The 13,597-nt window shown below is 44.3% G+C and overlaps 1 protein-coding gene across 5 annotated transcripts in view; it reads right to left on the minus strand.

Moving 5' to 3' along the window:
* The window catches only part of abcc3 (ATP-binding cassette, sub-family C (CFTR/MRP), member 3), a 58,302-nt gene that overhangs the window by 26,282 nt on the left and 18,423 nt on the right, over positions 1–13,597 (minus strand). For all 5 annotated transcript variants that reach the window (XM_064950583.1, XM_064950584.1, XM_064950582.1 and 2 more), the window contains exons 2-7: positions 9,274–9,450; positions 8,826–8,951; positions 6,331–6,468; positions 5,561–5,686; positions 5,407–5,468; positions 5,067–5,198 (exon numbers count right to left, since the gene is read on the minus strand). In XM_064950583.1, the coding sequence (XP_064806655.1) occupies positions 5,067–5,198; positions 5,407–5,468; positions 5,561–5,686; positions 6,331–6,468; positions 8,826–8,951; positions 9,274–9,450 (761 nt within the window). The remainder of the gene's footprint in view (positions 1–5,066; positions 5,199–5,406; positions 5,469–5,560; positions 5,687–6,330; positions 6,469–8,825; positions 8,952–9,273; positions 9,451–13,597) is intronic.

The raw sequence follows: 13,597 nt of genomic DNA on the forward strand, positions 1-13,597 counted from the left end.
AAAGAGCGAGCGAACATGAGAGCGAGCGAGAGCCAAAGAGAACACTTGGAACAATGACAAGAGGTTAGAGTTCAGCATTCAGCAGACACTCCCAAGCTGGTGTCAAGTGTGTTTGGACAAGATTTATATTGACATTTTTGTCATTTCCCAGACGCTCTTACAGTTAGTGTATTCACCTTAAGGTAGCTACATTCAACAACCACATCTCACAGTTTTCGAAACTTTCCTCAATAAAGCGGCTTTCTGCAAAGTCAGTGCAGGTAAGAAACAACAATTACAACGGTACTGTGGGGCTCGTGGCTATGTAGCCTGGAAGATATACACTACCGTTCAACAGTTTGGGGTCACTGAGAAATGTCCTTGTTTTTGAAAGAAAAGCTCATTTTTTGCCCATTAAAATAACATCAAATTGATCAGAAATACAGTGTAGACATTGTTAATATTGTAAATGACTACTGAAGCTGGAAGGCCAGAATCCCGGAGTCGCCTCTTCACTGTTGATGTTGAGACGGATGTTTTGCAGGTACTATTTAATGAAGCTGCCAGTTGAGGACTTGTGAGGCGCCTGTTTCTCAAACGAGACACTAATGTACTTGTCCTCTTGCTCAGTTGTGCACCGTGGCCTCCCACTCCTCTCTATTCTGGTTAGAACCAGTTTGCGCTGTTCTGTGAAGGGAGTAGAGCACAGCGTTGTACCCGATCTTCAGGCAATTTCTCACATGGAACAGCCTTCATTTCTCAGAACATGAATAGAAGAAAGGTCTTTGTTTCTGGCCATTTTGAGCCTGTAATCAAACCCACAAATGCTGATGCTCCAGATACTCAACTAGTCTAAAGGAGGCCAGCTTTATTGCTTCTTTAATCAGTACAACATTTTTCAGCTGTGCTAACATATTTACAAATGGGTTTTCTAATGATCAATTAGCTTTTTAAAATGATAAACTTGGATTAGCTAACACAACGTGCCATTGAAACACAGGAGTGATGGTTCTTGATAATGGGCCTCTTTATGCCTATGTAGATATTCCATTAAAAATCTGCCGTGTCCAGTTACAATAGTCATTTACAACATTAACAATGTCTACACTGTATTTCTGATCAATTTGATGTTATTTTAATGGACAAATTTTTTTTTTGCATTTCTTTAAAAAACATGGACATTTCTAAGTGACCCCCAAACTTTTGAACAGAATAGTGTGTGTGTTAAATATATAAATAACTCAGCATCGTTGCTTGCAAGCATTTCACAATAAACTCTGCACCTGTTGTATTTTGCACATTTTTTTTAACCTTTTATTTTTCTAGGCAAGTCAGTTAACAAATTCTCATATACAATGACGGCCTAGCCCGGCCAAATCCTAACCCGGATAACACTGGGACAACTGTGCACCGCCCTATGTGGGGTTTTGATTTGGTGTTGAAACCACACAGTGAATATCGGAGATAAAAGCTTTGGGAGAGTGAATTTTCACATTCCATTTAGATGGCTTGTGTGTTTAGATTTTAGTTCTGGAGTGCCCTGTACTTTCCAGTCATGGGCCCAACAGAGAATAAACATTTTGCCGTTTCCAGCTACAATAGTCATTTACAACATTAACAATGTCTATACTGTATTTCTGATCAATTTGATGTTATTTAAAAATCAACCATTTTTTAAAACTTTTCTTTCAAAAACAAGAAAATTACTAGTGTCCCCAAACTTTTGAACGGTAGTGTATGTCCCTCTCCTATTCTCGCTATACACCAAGTCACTTGGCTCTGTCATAACCTCACATGGTCTCTCCTATCATTGCTATGCAGACGACACACAATTAATCTTCTCCTTTCCCCCTTCTGATGACCAGGTGGCGAATCGCATCTCTGCATGTCTGGCAGACATATCAGTGTGGATGACGGATCACCACCTCAAGCTGAACCTCGGCAAGACGGAGCTGCTCTTCCTCCCGGGGAAGGACTGCCCGTTCCATGATCTCGCCATCACGGTTGACAACTCCATTGTGTCCTCCTCCCAGAGCGCTAAGAACCTTGGCGTGATCCTGGACAACACCCTGTCGTTCTCAACCAACATCATGGCGGTGGCCCGTTCCTGTAGGTTCATGCTCTACAACATCCGCAGAGTACGACCCTGCCTCACACAGGAAGCGGCGCAGGTCCTAATCCAGGCACTTGTCATCTCCCGTCTGGATTACTGCAACTCGCTGTTGGCTGGGCTCCCTGCCTGCGCCATTAAACCCCTACAACTCATCCAGAACGCCGCAGCCCGTCTGGTGTTCAACCTTCCCAAGTTCTCTCACGTCACCCCGCTCCTCCGCTCTCTCCACTGGCTTCCAGTTGAAGCTCGCATCCGCTACAAGACCATGGTGCTTGCCTACAGAGCTGTGAGGGGAACGGCACCGCAGTACCTCCAGGCTCTGATCAGGCCCTACACCCAAGCAAGGGCACTGCGTTCATCCACCTCTGGCCTGCTCGCCTCCCTACCATTGAGGAAGTACAGTTCCCGCTCAGCCCAGTCAAAACTGTTCGCTGCTCTGGCCCCCCAATGGTGGAACAAACTCCCTCACGACGCCAGGACAGCGGAGTCAATCACCACCTTCCGGAGACACCTGAAACCCCACCTCTTCAAGGAATACCTAGGATAGGATAAGTAATCCTTCTCACCCCCCCCTCCCCCTTAATGATTTAGATGCACTATTGTAAAGTGGCTGTTCCACTGGATGTCAGAAGGTGAATTCACCAATTTGTAAGTCGCTCTGGATAAGAGCGTCTGCTAAATGACTTAAATGTAATGTAAATGTAATGTATGTCCAGTTTAATAAGCTGAAGCAGAAAGCAGTTTCAGCTAATAGTTTTTTGCTCTCGAAAGCTTGTTTGACAAGTTTAAGCAGAAGTTTTGTTTGTGGTAGCCACCTGCTTTGATAAGTTAAAGCAGACATTTTCAAAGAGAAACTTTATATAAATCCTATCAATTATTAATATCGTAGGATTGGGATGAATTATAAAAATTGCTGTCTCTTATCAGAGAAAAAAGCAGGTACTCTGTGTTCAAGGCATAAAGCAGGCTTAATATGGCTATCAGCAAGGCTATGCAAGCCAGATTTTCACTCCACTGCTTTCCAGTTTTTTTAAATTCACTGCAGCAGCCTGTTGGAATTCTCTGTATGATGTAAACACATCAAAACACACAATGTTCCATCTGTGTGTTTTGTAACAATTTCTCTCCAACTCATCTTACTATTTCTGTCTTTGATACTAGCATGTTTGCTTTACGACTGTGTTTTTCCACCCAAGACCAGCGATTCAGACACACTGACTCAACATATTAAATGCTCAAAAGGTGCTGCACAATCCAGTGGTTACTATGCTAACACGGTTTTTTTTAACAGATATGAGCGATATGGGCTGGCGCCACATGAAAAACACACTTTATCTTTCTCACACATACATGCACATGTACAAACACAAGCGTGCACACTCAGATCCCATAAAGACAACTTCCCCCCCTCAGCTCTCCACAGTCCTGGGAAAGATGTGAAAGGGCAAACGACTGTTGACTTAGGCGGTGTCATTTGGCTGTGTAACCTTAAACAAGGGAAACCATTCTCTACACAGTCATACTGCTGGGTCAATGTCGTTGTAACAAGTAAAATAAGGGTACTGATTTTCAAACTGTGAAAAAATGTATTATAACAAAAAAAGTTGTGAAAACATTGGAAGCCTTTGAGATAAGAAGCACCAAATAGAATATGTCCATTACAGGAAAGATTAAAGGAAATGTGGATGCTGGTCTCAAATCTACATTTCTTAGAAATACACACTGAACAAAAATATAAAACGAAACATGTAAAGTGTTAATGACCAGAAATGCTTTCGCTACAATGTTGTAAACAAATTTGTTTACATCTCTGTTAGTGAGCATTTCTCATTTTCCAAGATAATCCATCCACCTGACAGATGTGGAATATCAAGAAGTTGATTAAACAGCCTGATCATTACACAGGTGCACCTTGTGCTGGGGACAATACAAAGCCACTCTAAAATGTGCAGTTTTAGACCAGCCACCCGAACAGCTGATGACACAGAGGTTGCACAACCGAAGAATTTCTGCACAAACTGTCAGAAACCGTTTCAGGGAAGCTCATCTTGACCTGTCTTGACCTGACTGCAGTTCAGCGTCGTAACAGACTTCAGTGGGCAAATGCTCACCTTCAATGGCCACTGGCACGCTGGAGAAGTGTGCTCTTTACAGATGAATCCCGGTTTCAACTGTACCAGGTAGATGGCGTTGTGTAGGCGAGCGGTTTGCTGATGTCAACGTTGTAAACAGAGTGCCCTTTGATGGCGGTGGGGTTATGGTATGGGCAGGTGTAAGCTACGGACAACGAACACAACTGTATTTTATCAATGGCAATTTGAATGCACGGTCATACCGTGACAAGATCCTGTTTGTCGTGCCCTTTCTCTGCCGCCATCACCCGTTTCAGCATGATAATGCACGGCCCCATGTTGCAAGGATCTGTACACAATTCCTAGAAGCTGAAAATGTGCCAGTTCTTCCATGGCCTGCATTCCCACCAGACATGTCACCCATTGAGCATATTTGGGATGCTCTGAATCAACGTGTACTGGCAGCGTGCTCCAGTTCCGCCAAAATCCATCAGATTCGCAGAGCCATTGAAGAGGGCTGGACAACATCCACAACCAACAGCCTGATAAACTCTATGCCAAGGTGATGTGTCGATCTGCATGAGGCAAATTGTGGTCACACAAGATACTAACTGGTTTTTTGATCCACGCCCCTACCTTAAAAAAAAGGTATCTGTGACCAAAAGATGCATATCTGTATTCCCAGTCATGTGAAATCCATAGATTAGGGCTTAATCGATTTATTTCAATTGACAGATTTCCTTATATGAACTGCAACTCAGTACAAACGTTGAAATCTTTGCATGTTGCATTTATATTTGTGTTCAGTATAATAATAGTTTTTCAGTTTCCTATTCTACACCCCCCCCCCCACCCCCCACCACCCTCATTTGCTCACTCCCTCAATCTCAGTCACTCCCTACCTGTGAGCCTTGGCCTGCTCCACCTCCCACTCCCGCAGTAGCTTGGGGACGACCACCTCTGAGCTGTCCCTCTTGTTCAGTGACCACAGGTCTTTGGCTTCCAGAGGGTTCTTATAGCCCTTGATGGCCATGCTGGGACAGAGAGGGACACAACACATTAGTGGAACTTCATGAAGTGCAAGATCCTGGAAAATAATTTTTCCGTGTCCAGGAAACCAGGGCACAGAGAGAAGACTTGTTTGCGGTTCCATTGATTATTGATCAAATGTACTGATTACTTGTGGGAATAACATACTTGAACATGAAATACATGAAATCATGTATCATGAAATCATGTTACCTAGTGAACCACCAGAAGGTCATAGTGGAGAGGAAACCAGCAGTTGATTGAGGACAAGGATTCTGAGGAGAAAGAGTAAGAAGAGGTCACAGTCTGTGTGTCTGGTTGACTCACAGGGTCTGTGTGTCTGAGTCTGTGTGTCTGGTTGACTCACGGGGTCTGTGTCTATGTTGGAGAAAAGTGGAGGTTTCTCATTGAAGCAAGAGAGGATAAGCTCGGCTACGATCAGGCTGAAGTAGAAATAGAATGTGGTGAAACGCAACTTATCTGAAATCTCACTCTGAAACACAAGAACAGAGAAAGACATTTTGTTATGAAAGCCATTTCTTAAGGAGGCTGACAGACAATGCACTAACTGTCCTAGTCTCCTAAAATGCTCTCTTACATATCGATGATCAGTCCTCCCAAACCCTGCTGAGCTAAAAAAAAACTAAGTCATCCAAAATCATTCTTTTGTCTCCCTGACCACAAGCCATTCAGTCATTTTAAATAAAATATCTAAAACACAACTAGGGGCTAATTGGTAGGATCAATGGGATTGTAAATAACCAGAGCAGACCACAGGACTGATGTTGGCATGGTTTGACCTGGCTTGGCCCCAGTGTAGCTCTGGCTAGCTGTTAGGGCATTTTATTATGTTAAGAGTATTAGACAGCCCTCAGTAGGATAGGTTAGATAAGACAGACAAGGCCCTTCAGGTCGCTAGGACAACAGACCTACTATTTCTCCTCGCTCTCTCACACTCTTCACCCAACCTGGGCCCTGCCTTACCCCCAAAACAACCAAGGAGGAAGAGGGGGGTGGTAACCATGTTTTGAGAGAGGGAAAAGAAGGAGAGAGCTGAGGGAGATGGAGACATCTATACATTTTAAACATCTTCACCTCCGCCTATACAGTACACATTAGGGGAAACCCTGATCTCACCTGATATTTGGCCTGTAGGATCTTGGAGCGGAAAGGCACTATGGCACACAGCACTGACAGGAACCAGAATATAAATAGAATCCCTGAAGACTGGACCCCCCTCAACCTCTCAAACTGTATCAGAAACAAAGCTAGCAGCTGAGAAAGAGAGGAGGGAGAAAGGGAGGGTGAGGGAGCGAGGCGTTAAAGTGATCACGATTTAGATAAGCACAGAAACACACAGGGCATGGTAAAGGTGAACATGCATCTCAGCTCTACTCTCACTCATGCATAGGGCACGAGAGAGAGAAATGTGAGAAGAAAAACAACAACTTGTGAACCAGCATAGCAACTGCATGTGAATAACAGCATGTTCACTAGGCTTATTCTACACCTCAGAGCGTTCAACATACTGTAAAGGTTAATGGAATACAATGACAATCATCTACAAACACAACAATCAGGCTGGTCTCATAGACTAGACGTGACATAGTAAACAAAAATCTGGGACACTCAACTTAGTATGATATGTTACCTTTGGTATGGTTACATAACAGGGAAGGTTAGTTAAGGCAAAAACGGTGGTTGGTCGTTATGGATGGATGAGCATATAACGCAAATGTCTAGCAACCCAAAGGTTGCGTGTTCGAATCTCATCACGGACAACTTTAGCTGATTAGCAAATACTACTTACTTTTTTATCTACTTTACAACTACTTAGCATTTTAGCTTCCCCTTCCCAATAACCCTTTAACATAACTCCTAACCCCAACTTAGCTAATGTTAGCCACCTAGCTAACATTAGCATTCGCCACCTAGCAACCTAGCTAATGCTAGCTACAACAAATTAGAATTTGCAACATATCATACATTACAAATTTGTAACATATTGTATTAATTGCAATTCGTAACATGTCATACGAATTGGCACTGTGCTTCCACCCATCCAGTACATCTACTCGAAACGTGGTCATCACAGAGGCTGTGCTTCCACCCATCAAGTACATCTACTCGAAACGTGGTCGTCACAGAGGCTGTGCTTCCACCCATCCAGTACATCTACTCGAAACGTGGTCGTCACAGAGGCTGTGCTTCCACCCATCCAGTACATCTACTCGAAACGTGGTCGTCACAGAGGCTGTGCTTCCACCCATCCAGTACATCTACTCGAAACGTGGTCGTCGCAGAGGCTGTGCTTCCACCCATCCAGTACATCTACTCGAAACGTGGTCGTCGCAGAGGCTGTGCTTCCACCCATCCAGTACATCTACTCGAAACGTGGTCGTCACAGAGGCTGTGCTTCCACCCATCCAGTACATCTACTCGAAACGTGGTCGTCACAGAGGCTGTGCTTCTACCCATCCAGTACATCTACTCGAAACGTGGTCGTCACAGAGGCTGTGCTTCCACCCATCCAGTACATCTACTCGAAACGTGGTCGTCAGAGGCTGTGCTTCCACCCATCCAGTACATCTACTCAAAACGTGGTCGTCACAGAGGCTGTGCTTCCATCCATCCAGCACATCTACTCGAAACGTGGTCGTCACAGAGGCTGTGCTTCCATCCATCCAGCACATCTACTCGAAACGTGGTCGTCACAGAGGCTGTGATTCCATCCATCCAGCACATCTACTCGAAACGTGGTCGTCACAGAGGCTGTGCTTCCATCCATCCAGTACATCTACTCGAAACGTGGTCGTCACAGAGGCTGTGCTTCCATCCATCCGGAACATTATACAAAATGGTGACTGAGGAAGGCACGCAGCATCATCAAGGACCCCACACAACCCAGCCACAAGCTGTTCTCTCCCTTACCGTCTAGCAGATGGTATCAGAGCATGAGGTCTGATACCAAAAGGCTCAGAGACAGTTTCTATCTACAAGCCATCAGAGAGTTGAACTGGACTGACCATCTGCTCTGATTCTCTTCACCTTAGCACACATTACAACTACTGCTACCAGACTCTTATTATACTGCTCAAGTTAAACACTTGCTCTCCATCCCCCTTCCCCCAAACACATGTAAATATTTTACTATAAATTGTGCCTTCCTGTATTACATTTATACTAAAATTGTTAATCTATTCTACTGCCATTCACTTCATATTCATATTCTTATTTTTAACTATTTCTTATGGTTGTTGCATTGTCGGGAAAGAACCTGCAAGTAAGCATTTCATTGGACAATGTATACCATGCGTATCTTGCACGACTAATAAAACTTGAATTGAAAATCGTAACTTATCATACAAAATGGATGATGGACATCCACAAATTAATACATACATTACTAATTTGAGTGTCCAAGATTTCCGGTTACTATGTTACGTCTACCCCTGAGTTCAGGTTGCAACAATACATACATGATTGATTGACAAGTTATGGATTCAAAATACTGGTCACTAAGCAACAAGACCCCAAAAATAAGATATTTTTCAGGAAGTGAGTTGAACACTGTACTGTATGACTGTACTGCATGTTTACAACGCCACGCCCTGTTGGTTGTGTACAAGTACCATCGTCATGCCGACCACCAGTGGAGTGACGAAGTAGATGGGTGGCTTTGAGTCACCCTGCTGCAGCTCATGGAAGGTGCCGAAAAGATCTGTCCAACACACAATCCACAACACCAACCCAAAGACCTAGAGGAGGAAAGGGGAGGGGTGAGAAAGAGAGAAAGAAATAAACCCAAAACTGAACAGGAATAATTAGATCAAAACCCATCTAAACCAGCTTGAATGTCTGGTACTGGTCATTAGCCTGTCTGATAAACATTTCCACTATTCCCCTATCGTGCATCAACTAACTAATCTAATAAGGGCCACGAAACAGGGTATGAATCTCAGGCAACAAACAGTATTGCATCGAGAGAGAGAGAGAGAGAGACGGAGACAGAGAGACAACTGGACAGACGGCGTATGCATGTCCGCATACAGCAGCCCAATGCGTGGTGTGGTCACTCACCGTTTTCACTCTGTTAAGGATGGACATCATGATATAACCCTTGTTGTTCCTCTGGAGGTAGAAGAGGTAGGGAGGGCAAGCAAGCCACAGGTACACACAAGGCAGCCATGACAGCACTGACAGCTGGAAACATTCCGGCAGGTCTGGACTGTCCGTGTGGAGCGTCTGATTGGCTACCTAGAATCAAATAAAGATGGAGACTAATGGGTTGAGACCAATAGACTTTAAATATCAAATCATCAAACACATATCCAGTGGGGCCTATCTGAAATTGCGCCCTATAGTCCCTGTGCAATGCTTTACATTTGGACAGAACCCATGACATCAATATGGCACGAAGTGGTGTCCTATATAGGCCTAGGGAATAGTGTGTCATTATGAACATACTCAGGTCTAGTGTTTGTTCTCACAGAACTCCTTTCTGACCCCAGGTCATTTGGGGCTGTCTAGCTGTGTGGAATGTCGCATGACATCAGCTGGCTTAGGGGCCGAGAGAGGGACACGCACAGCACAGGTTGTTGCTGTACTTAGCCTAGTTACGTAGAAGGGACAGTGTTCATAGTGTAAACTTCCAATGAAAATGTAGAGGAGAAAACCACAGCTTGGGGGATGAGTTGAATCACAGACACTAAGAACTGAGTAGTGAAACTCGAGAGAGTGGGAAGCATCTTGTGATACAGAAACAAATTGCACTACTCTCAATCATCATATTTCATAATAAGCATAATTACATTTTTAAAGCACTTCATTATACAAGAATAATCTCAAAGTCCATTAAAGATCAAATAGAAATTGTTAAAAAACAAAAACAAATACACTGAGTATACAAAATATTAAGAACACCTGCGCCGGAGAGGGCGGCAGACGTTTTACGTGTCCCCAACCGATTGTGTTTTTTTGTTTGTTTATTTGCATTGTTTGTAACTTTTTTTCACTTATTTTGTACATAATGTTGCCGCTACCGTCTGTTATGCCCAAAACTAACTTCTGAACATCAGGACTGTGATTACTCACCACGGACTGGCAGAATCCTTTCCCTCCCCTTTAACGAGTCTGACACAAACAATATATTGCTTATCGGGAACTATGTATTTGTATAAATAACAGCTGGTGCACGATATCTAAGGAAGTCTCGAGCTATTGCTCGGCTGAGATAGAGTACCTCATGATAAAATGTAGACCACACAATCTACCTAGAGAGTTTCAGTATTTTTCATAGCTGTTTTACGTACCACCAGTCAGAGGCTGGCACTAAGACAGCATTGAATGAGCGTATTTTGCCATAAGCAAACAAGAAAATGCTAACCCAGAGGCGGCGCTCCTAGTAGATGGGGACTGTAACGGAGGGAAACTTAAATCCACATTTCTATCAACATGTTAAATATGCAACCAGAGAGAGAAAACTCTGGATCACATTTACTCCACACACAGCTCTCCCTTGCCCTCTATTTGGCAACTATGACCATAATTCTATCCTCCGGATTCCTGCTTACAAGCAAAAATTAAAGCAGGAGGCACCAGTGACTAGATAAATAAAAAAATGATCAGATGAAGCAGATGCTACGCTACAGGACTGTTTTGCTATCACCGATTGGAATATGTTCCGGGATTCCTCCGAAACCATTGAAGTACACATCAGCCATTGGCTTCATTCATAAGTGCAATGATAACATCGTCCCCACAGTGACAGAACGTAGATACCCCAACCAGAAGCCATGGATTACAGGCAACATCCGCACTAAGCTAAAGGCTAGAGCTGCCGCTTTCAAGGAGCGAGACTCGGAAGCTTATAAGAAATCCTGCTATGCCAGCTGACGAACCATGAAACAGGCAAAGCATCAATACAGGACAAAAATCTAATCGTACTACGCGGGCTCTGACGCTCGTCAGATGTGGCAGTGCTTGCAAACCATTACAGACTACAAAAGGGAAGCACAGCTGAGAGCTGCCCAGTGACACGAGCCTGCCAGACGAGCTAAACCACTTCTATGCTCGCTTCGAGGCAAATAACACTGAAACATGCATGAGAGCACCAGCTGTTCCGGAAGACTGTGTGATCATGCTCTCCGCAGCCAATGTGAGTAAGACTTTGAAAGGCTGGCCATGGCTCACATTTACACCATTATCCCAGAAACCCTAGACCCACTCAAATTTGCATACCGCCCAAACAGATCCGCAGATGACACAATATCTATTACACGCTACACTGTCCTTTCCCACCTGGACAAAAGGAGCACCTATGTGAGAATGCTATTCATTGACTACAACTCAGCGTTCAACACCATAGTGCTATCAAAGCCCATCAATAAGCTAAGGACCCTGGGACTAAACACTTCCCTCTGCAACTGGATCCTGGACTTCCTAATGGGCCATCCCCAGGTGGTAAGGGTAGGGAACAACACATCCACCATGCTGATCCTCAACAGCGGCAGGGTAGCCTAGTGGTTAGAGCGTTGGACTAGTAACCGGAAGGTTGCGAGTTCAAACCCCCGAGCTGATAAGGTACAAATCTGTCGTTCTGCCCCTGAACAGGCAGTTAACCCACTGTTCCCAGGCCGTCATTGAAAATAAGAATGTGTTCTTAACTGACTTGCCTGGTTAAATATAAAAAAAACAGGATCAACTCAGTCCCCTCCTGTACTCCCTGTTCACTCATGACTACAAGGCCAGGCACAAGTCCAACTCCATTAAGTTGCCGATGACACAACAGTGGTAGGCCTGATCACCGTCAATGACGAGACAGCCTATTAGGGAGGAGGTCAGATGACAACCTCTTCCTCAACATGATCAAGACAAAGGGGATGACTGTGGACTAAAGGAAAAAGAGGACCGAGCACGCCCCTATTCTCATCGACGGGGCTGCAGTGGAGCAGGTCGAGAGCTTCAAGTTCCTTGGTGTCCACATCACCAACATGTTCCAAGCACACCAAGACAGTCGTGAAGAGGGCATGGAAAAAACCTATTCCCCCTAGATTTGGCATGGGTCCTCAGATCCTCAAAGGGTTCTACAGCTGCCCCATTGAGAGCATCACCTGACTGGTTGTATCACTGCCTGGTACGGCAACTGCTCGGCCTCAGACCGCAAGGTGCTACAGAGGGGAGTGCGTACGGCCCAGTACATCACAGGGACCAAGCTTCCTGCCATCCAGGACCTCTATGGGGCGGCTAGTGGTTAGAGCGTTGGACTAGTATCCGGAAGGTTGCAAGTTCAAACCCCCAGGCGGTGTCCGAGGAAATTCTCAAAGACTCCAGCCACCCCAGTCATAGATTTCTCTCTGCTACCGCACTGCGGAGCGACAAGTCAAGGTCCAAGAGGCTTCTAAACAGCTTGCCATTCTGAACAGTTAATCAAATGGCTACCCAGACTATTTGCATTGCCGCCCGTTTTACACCACTGCTACTCTCTGTTGTTATCATCTATGCATCGTCACTTCAATAACTCAATAACTCTACTCTAAACATATTACCTCAACTAACCGTTGCCCCTGCACATTGTACCAGTACCCCCCTGTATATAGCCTCGCTTTTGTTATTTTACTGCTGCTCTAACTACTTGTTACTTTTTTTTCTTATCCATATATTTTTTTGAACTGCATTGTTGGTTTGGAGCTCGTAAGTAAGCATTTCACTGTAAGGTCTACACCTGTTGTATTCGGTGCATGTAACTAATAAATGTTATTTGATCTTTCCATGACATAGCCTTCACCTGGTCAGTCTGATCAGTCTCCCTTATTGATGTCACTTGTTAAATCCACCTCAGTCAATGTAGATTAAGGGGAGGAGACAGGTTAAAGAATGATTTTTAAACAATGGCACAACTGAGACATGGATTGTGTATGTGTGCCATTCAGAGGCTGAATGGGCAAGACAAAAGATTTAAGTGCCTTAGAACGGGGATGATAGTAGGTGCCAGGCGCACCGGTCTGTGTCAAGAGTTTGTGTGTTTCAAGAATGGTCCACCGCCCAAAAGGCCATCCAGCCAACTTGACACAACGGTGGGAAGCATTGGAATCAACATGGACCAGCATCCCTGTGGAACGCATTCATTATTAGGAAGGTGTTCCTAATGTTTGGTATACTCCGTGTATATGCCATTTAGCATATATTTATAGCTTATGGTCGAAGTTTTCTCCATTCTAGATCAATAAAGCTAAGTTAAAGGTCCAATGCGGCTCAATATCAAAATAGCTTTTTAGCAAAGGAATGTCGGAGGAATGTCGGAGCGGTCTGAGTAGGAGGGGAGAACTGAAAACTAGCTGTTATTGGCAGAGAGGTTTGGAACTCTTTCTTATTGGTGTATTAACTAATTTACCGCCTGATGTTA

Source organism: Oncorhynchus masou, chromosome 31 (genome assembly GCF_036934945.1).
Source record: "Oncorhynchus masou masou isolate Uvic2021 chromosome 31, UVic_Omas_1.1, whole genome shotgun sequence".
NCBI classification, from domain to species: domain Eukaryota; kingdom Metazoa; phylum Chordata; class Actinopteri; order Salmoniformes; family Salmonidae; genus Oncorhynchus; species Oncorhynchus masou.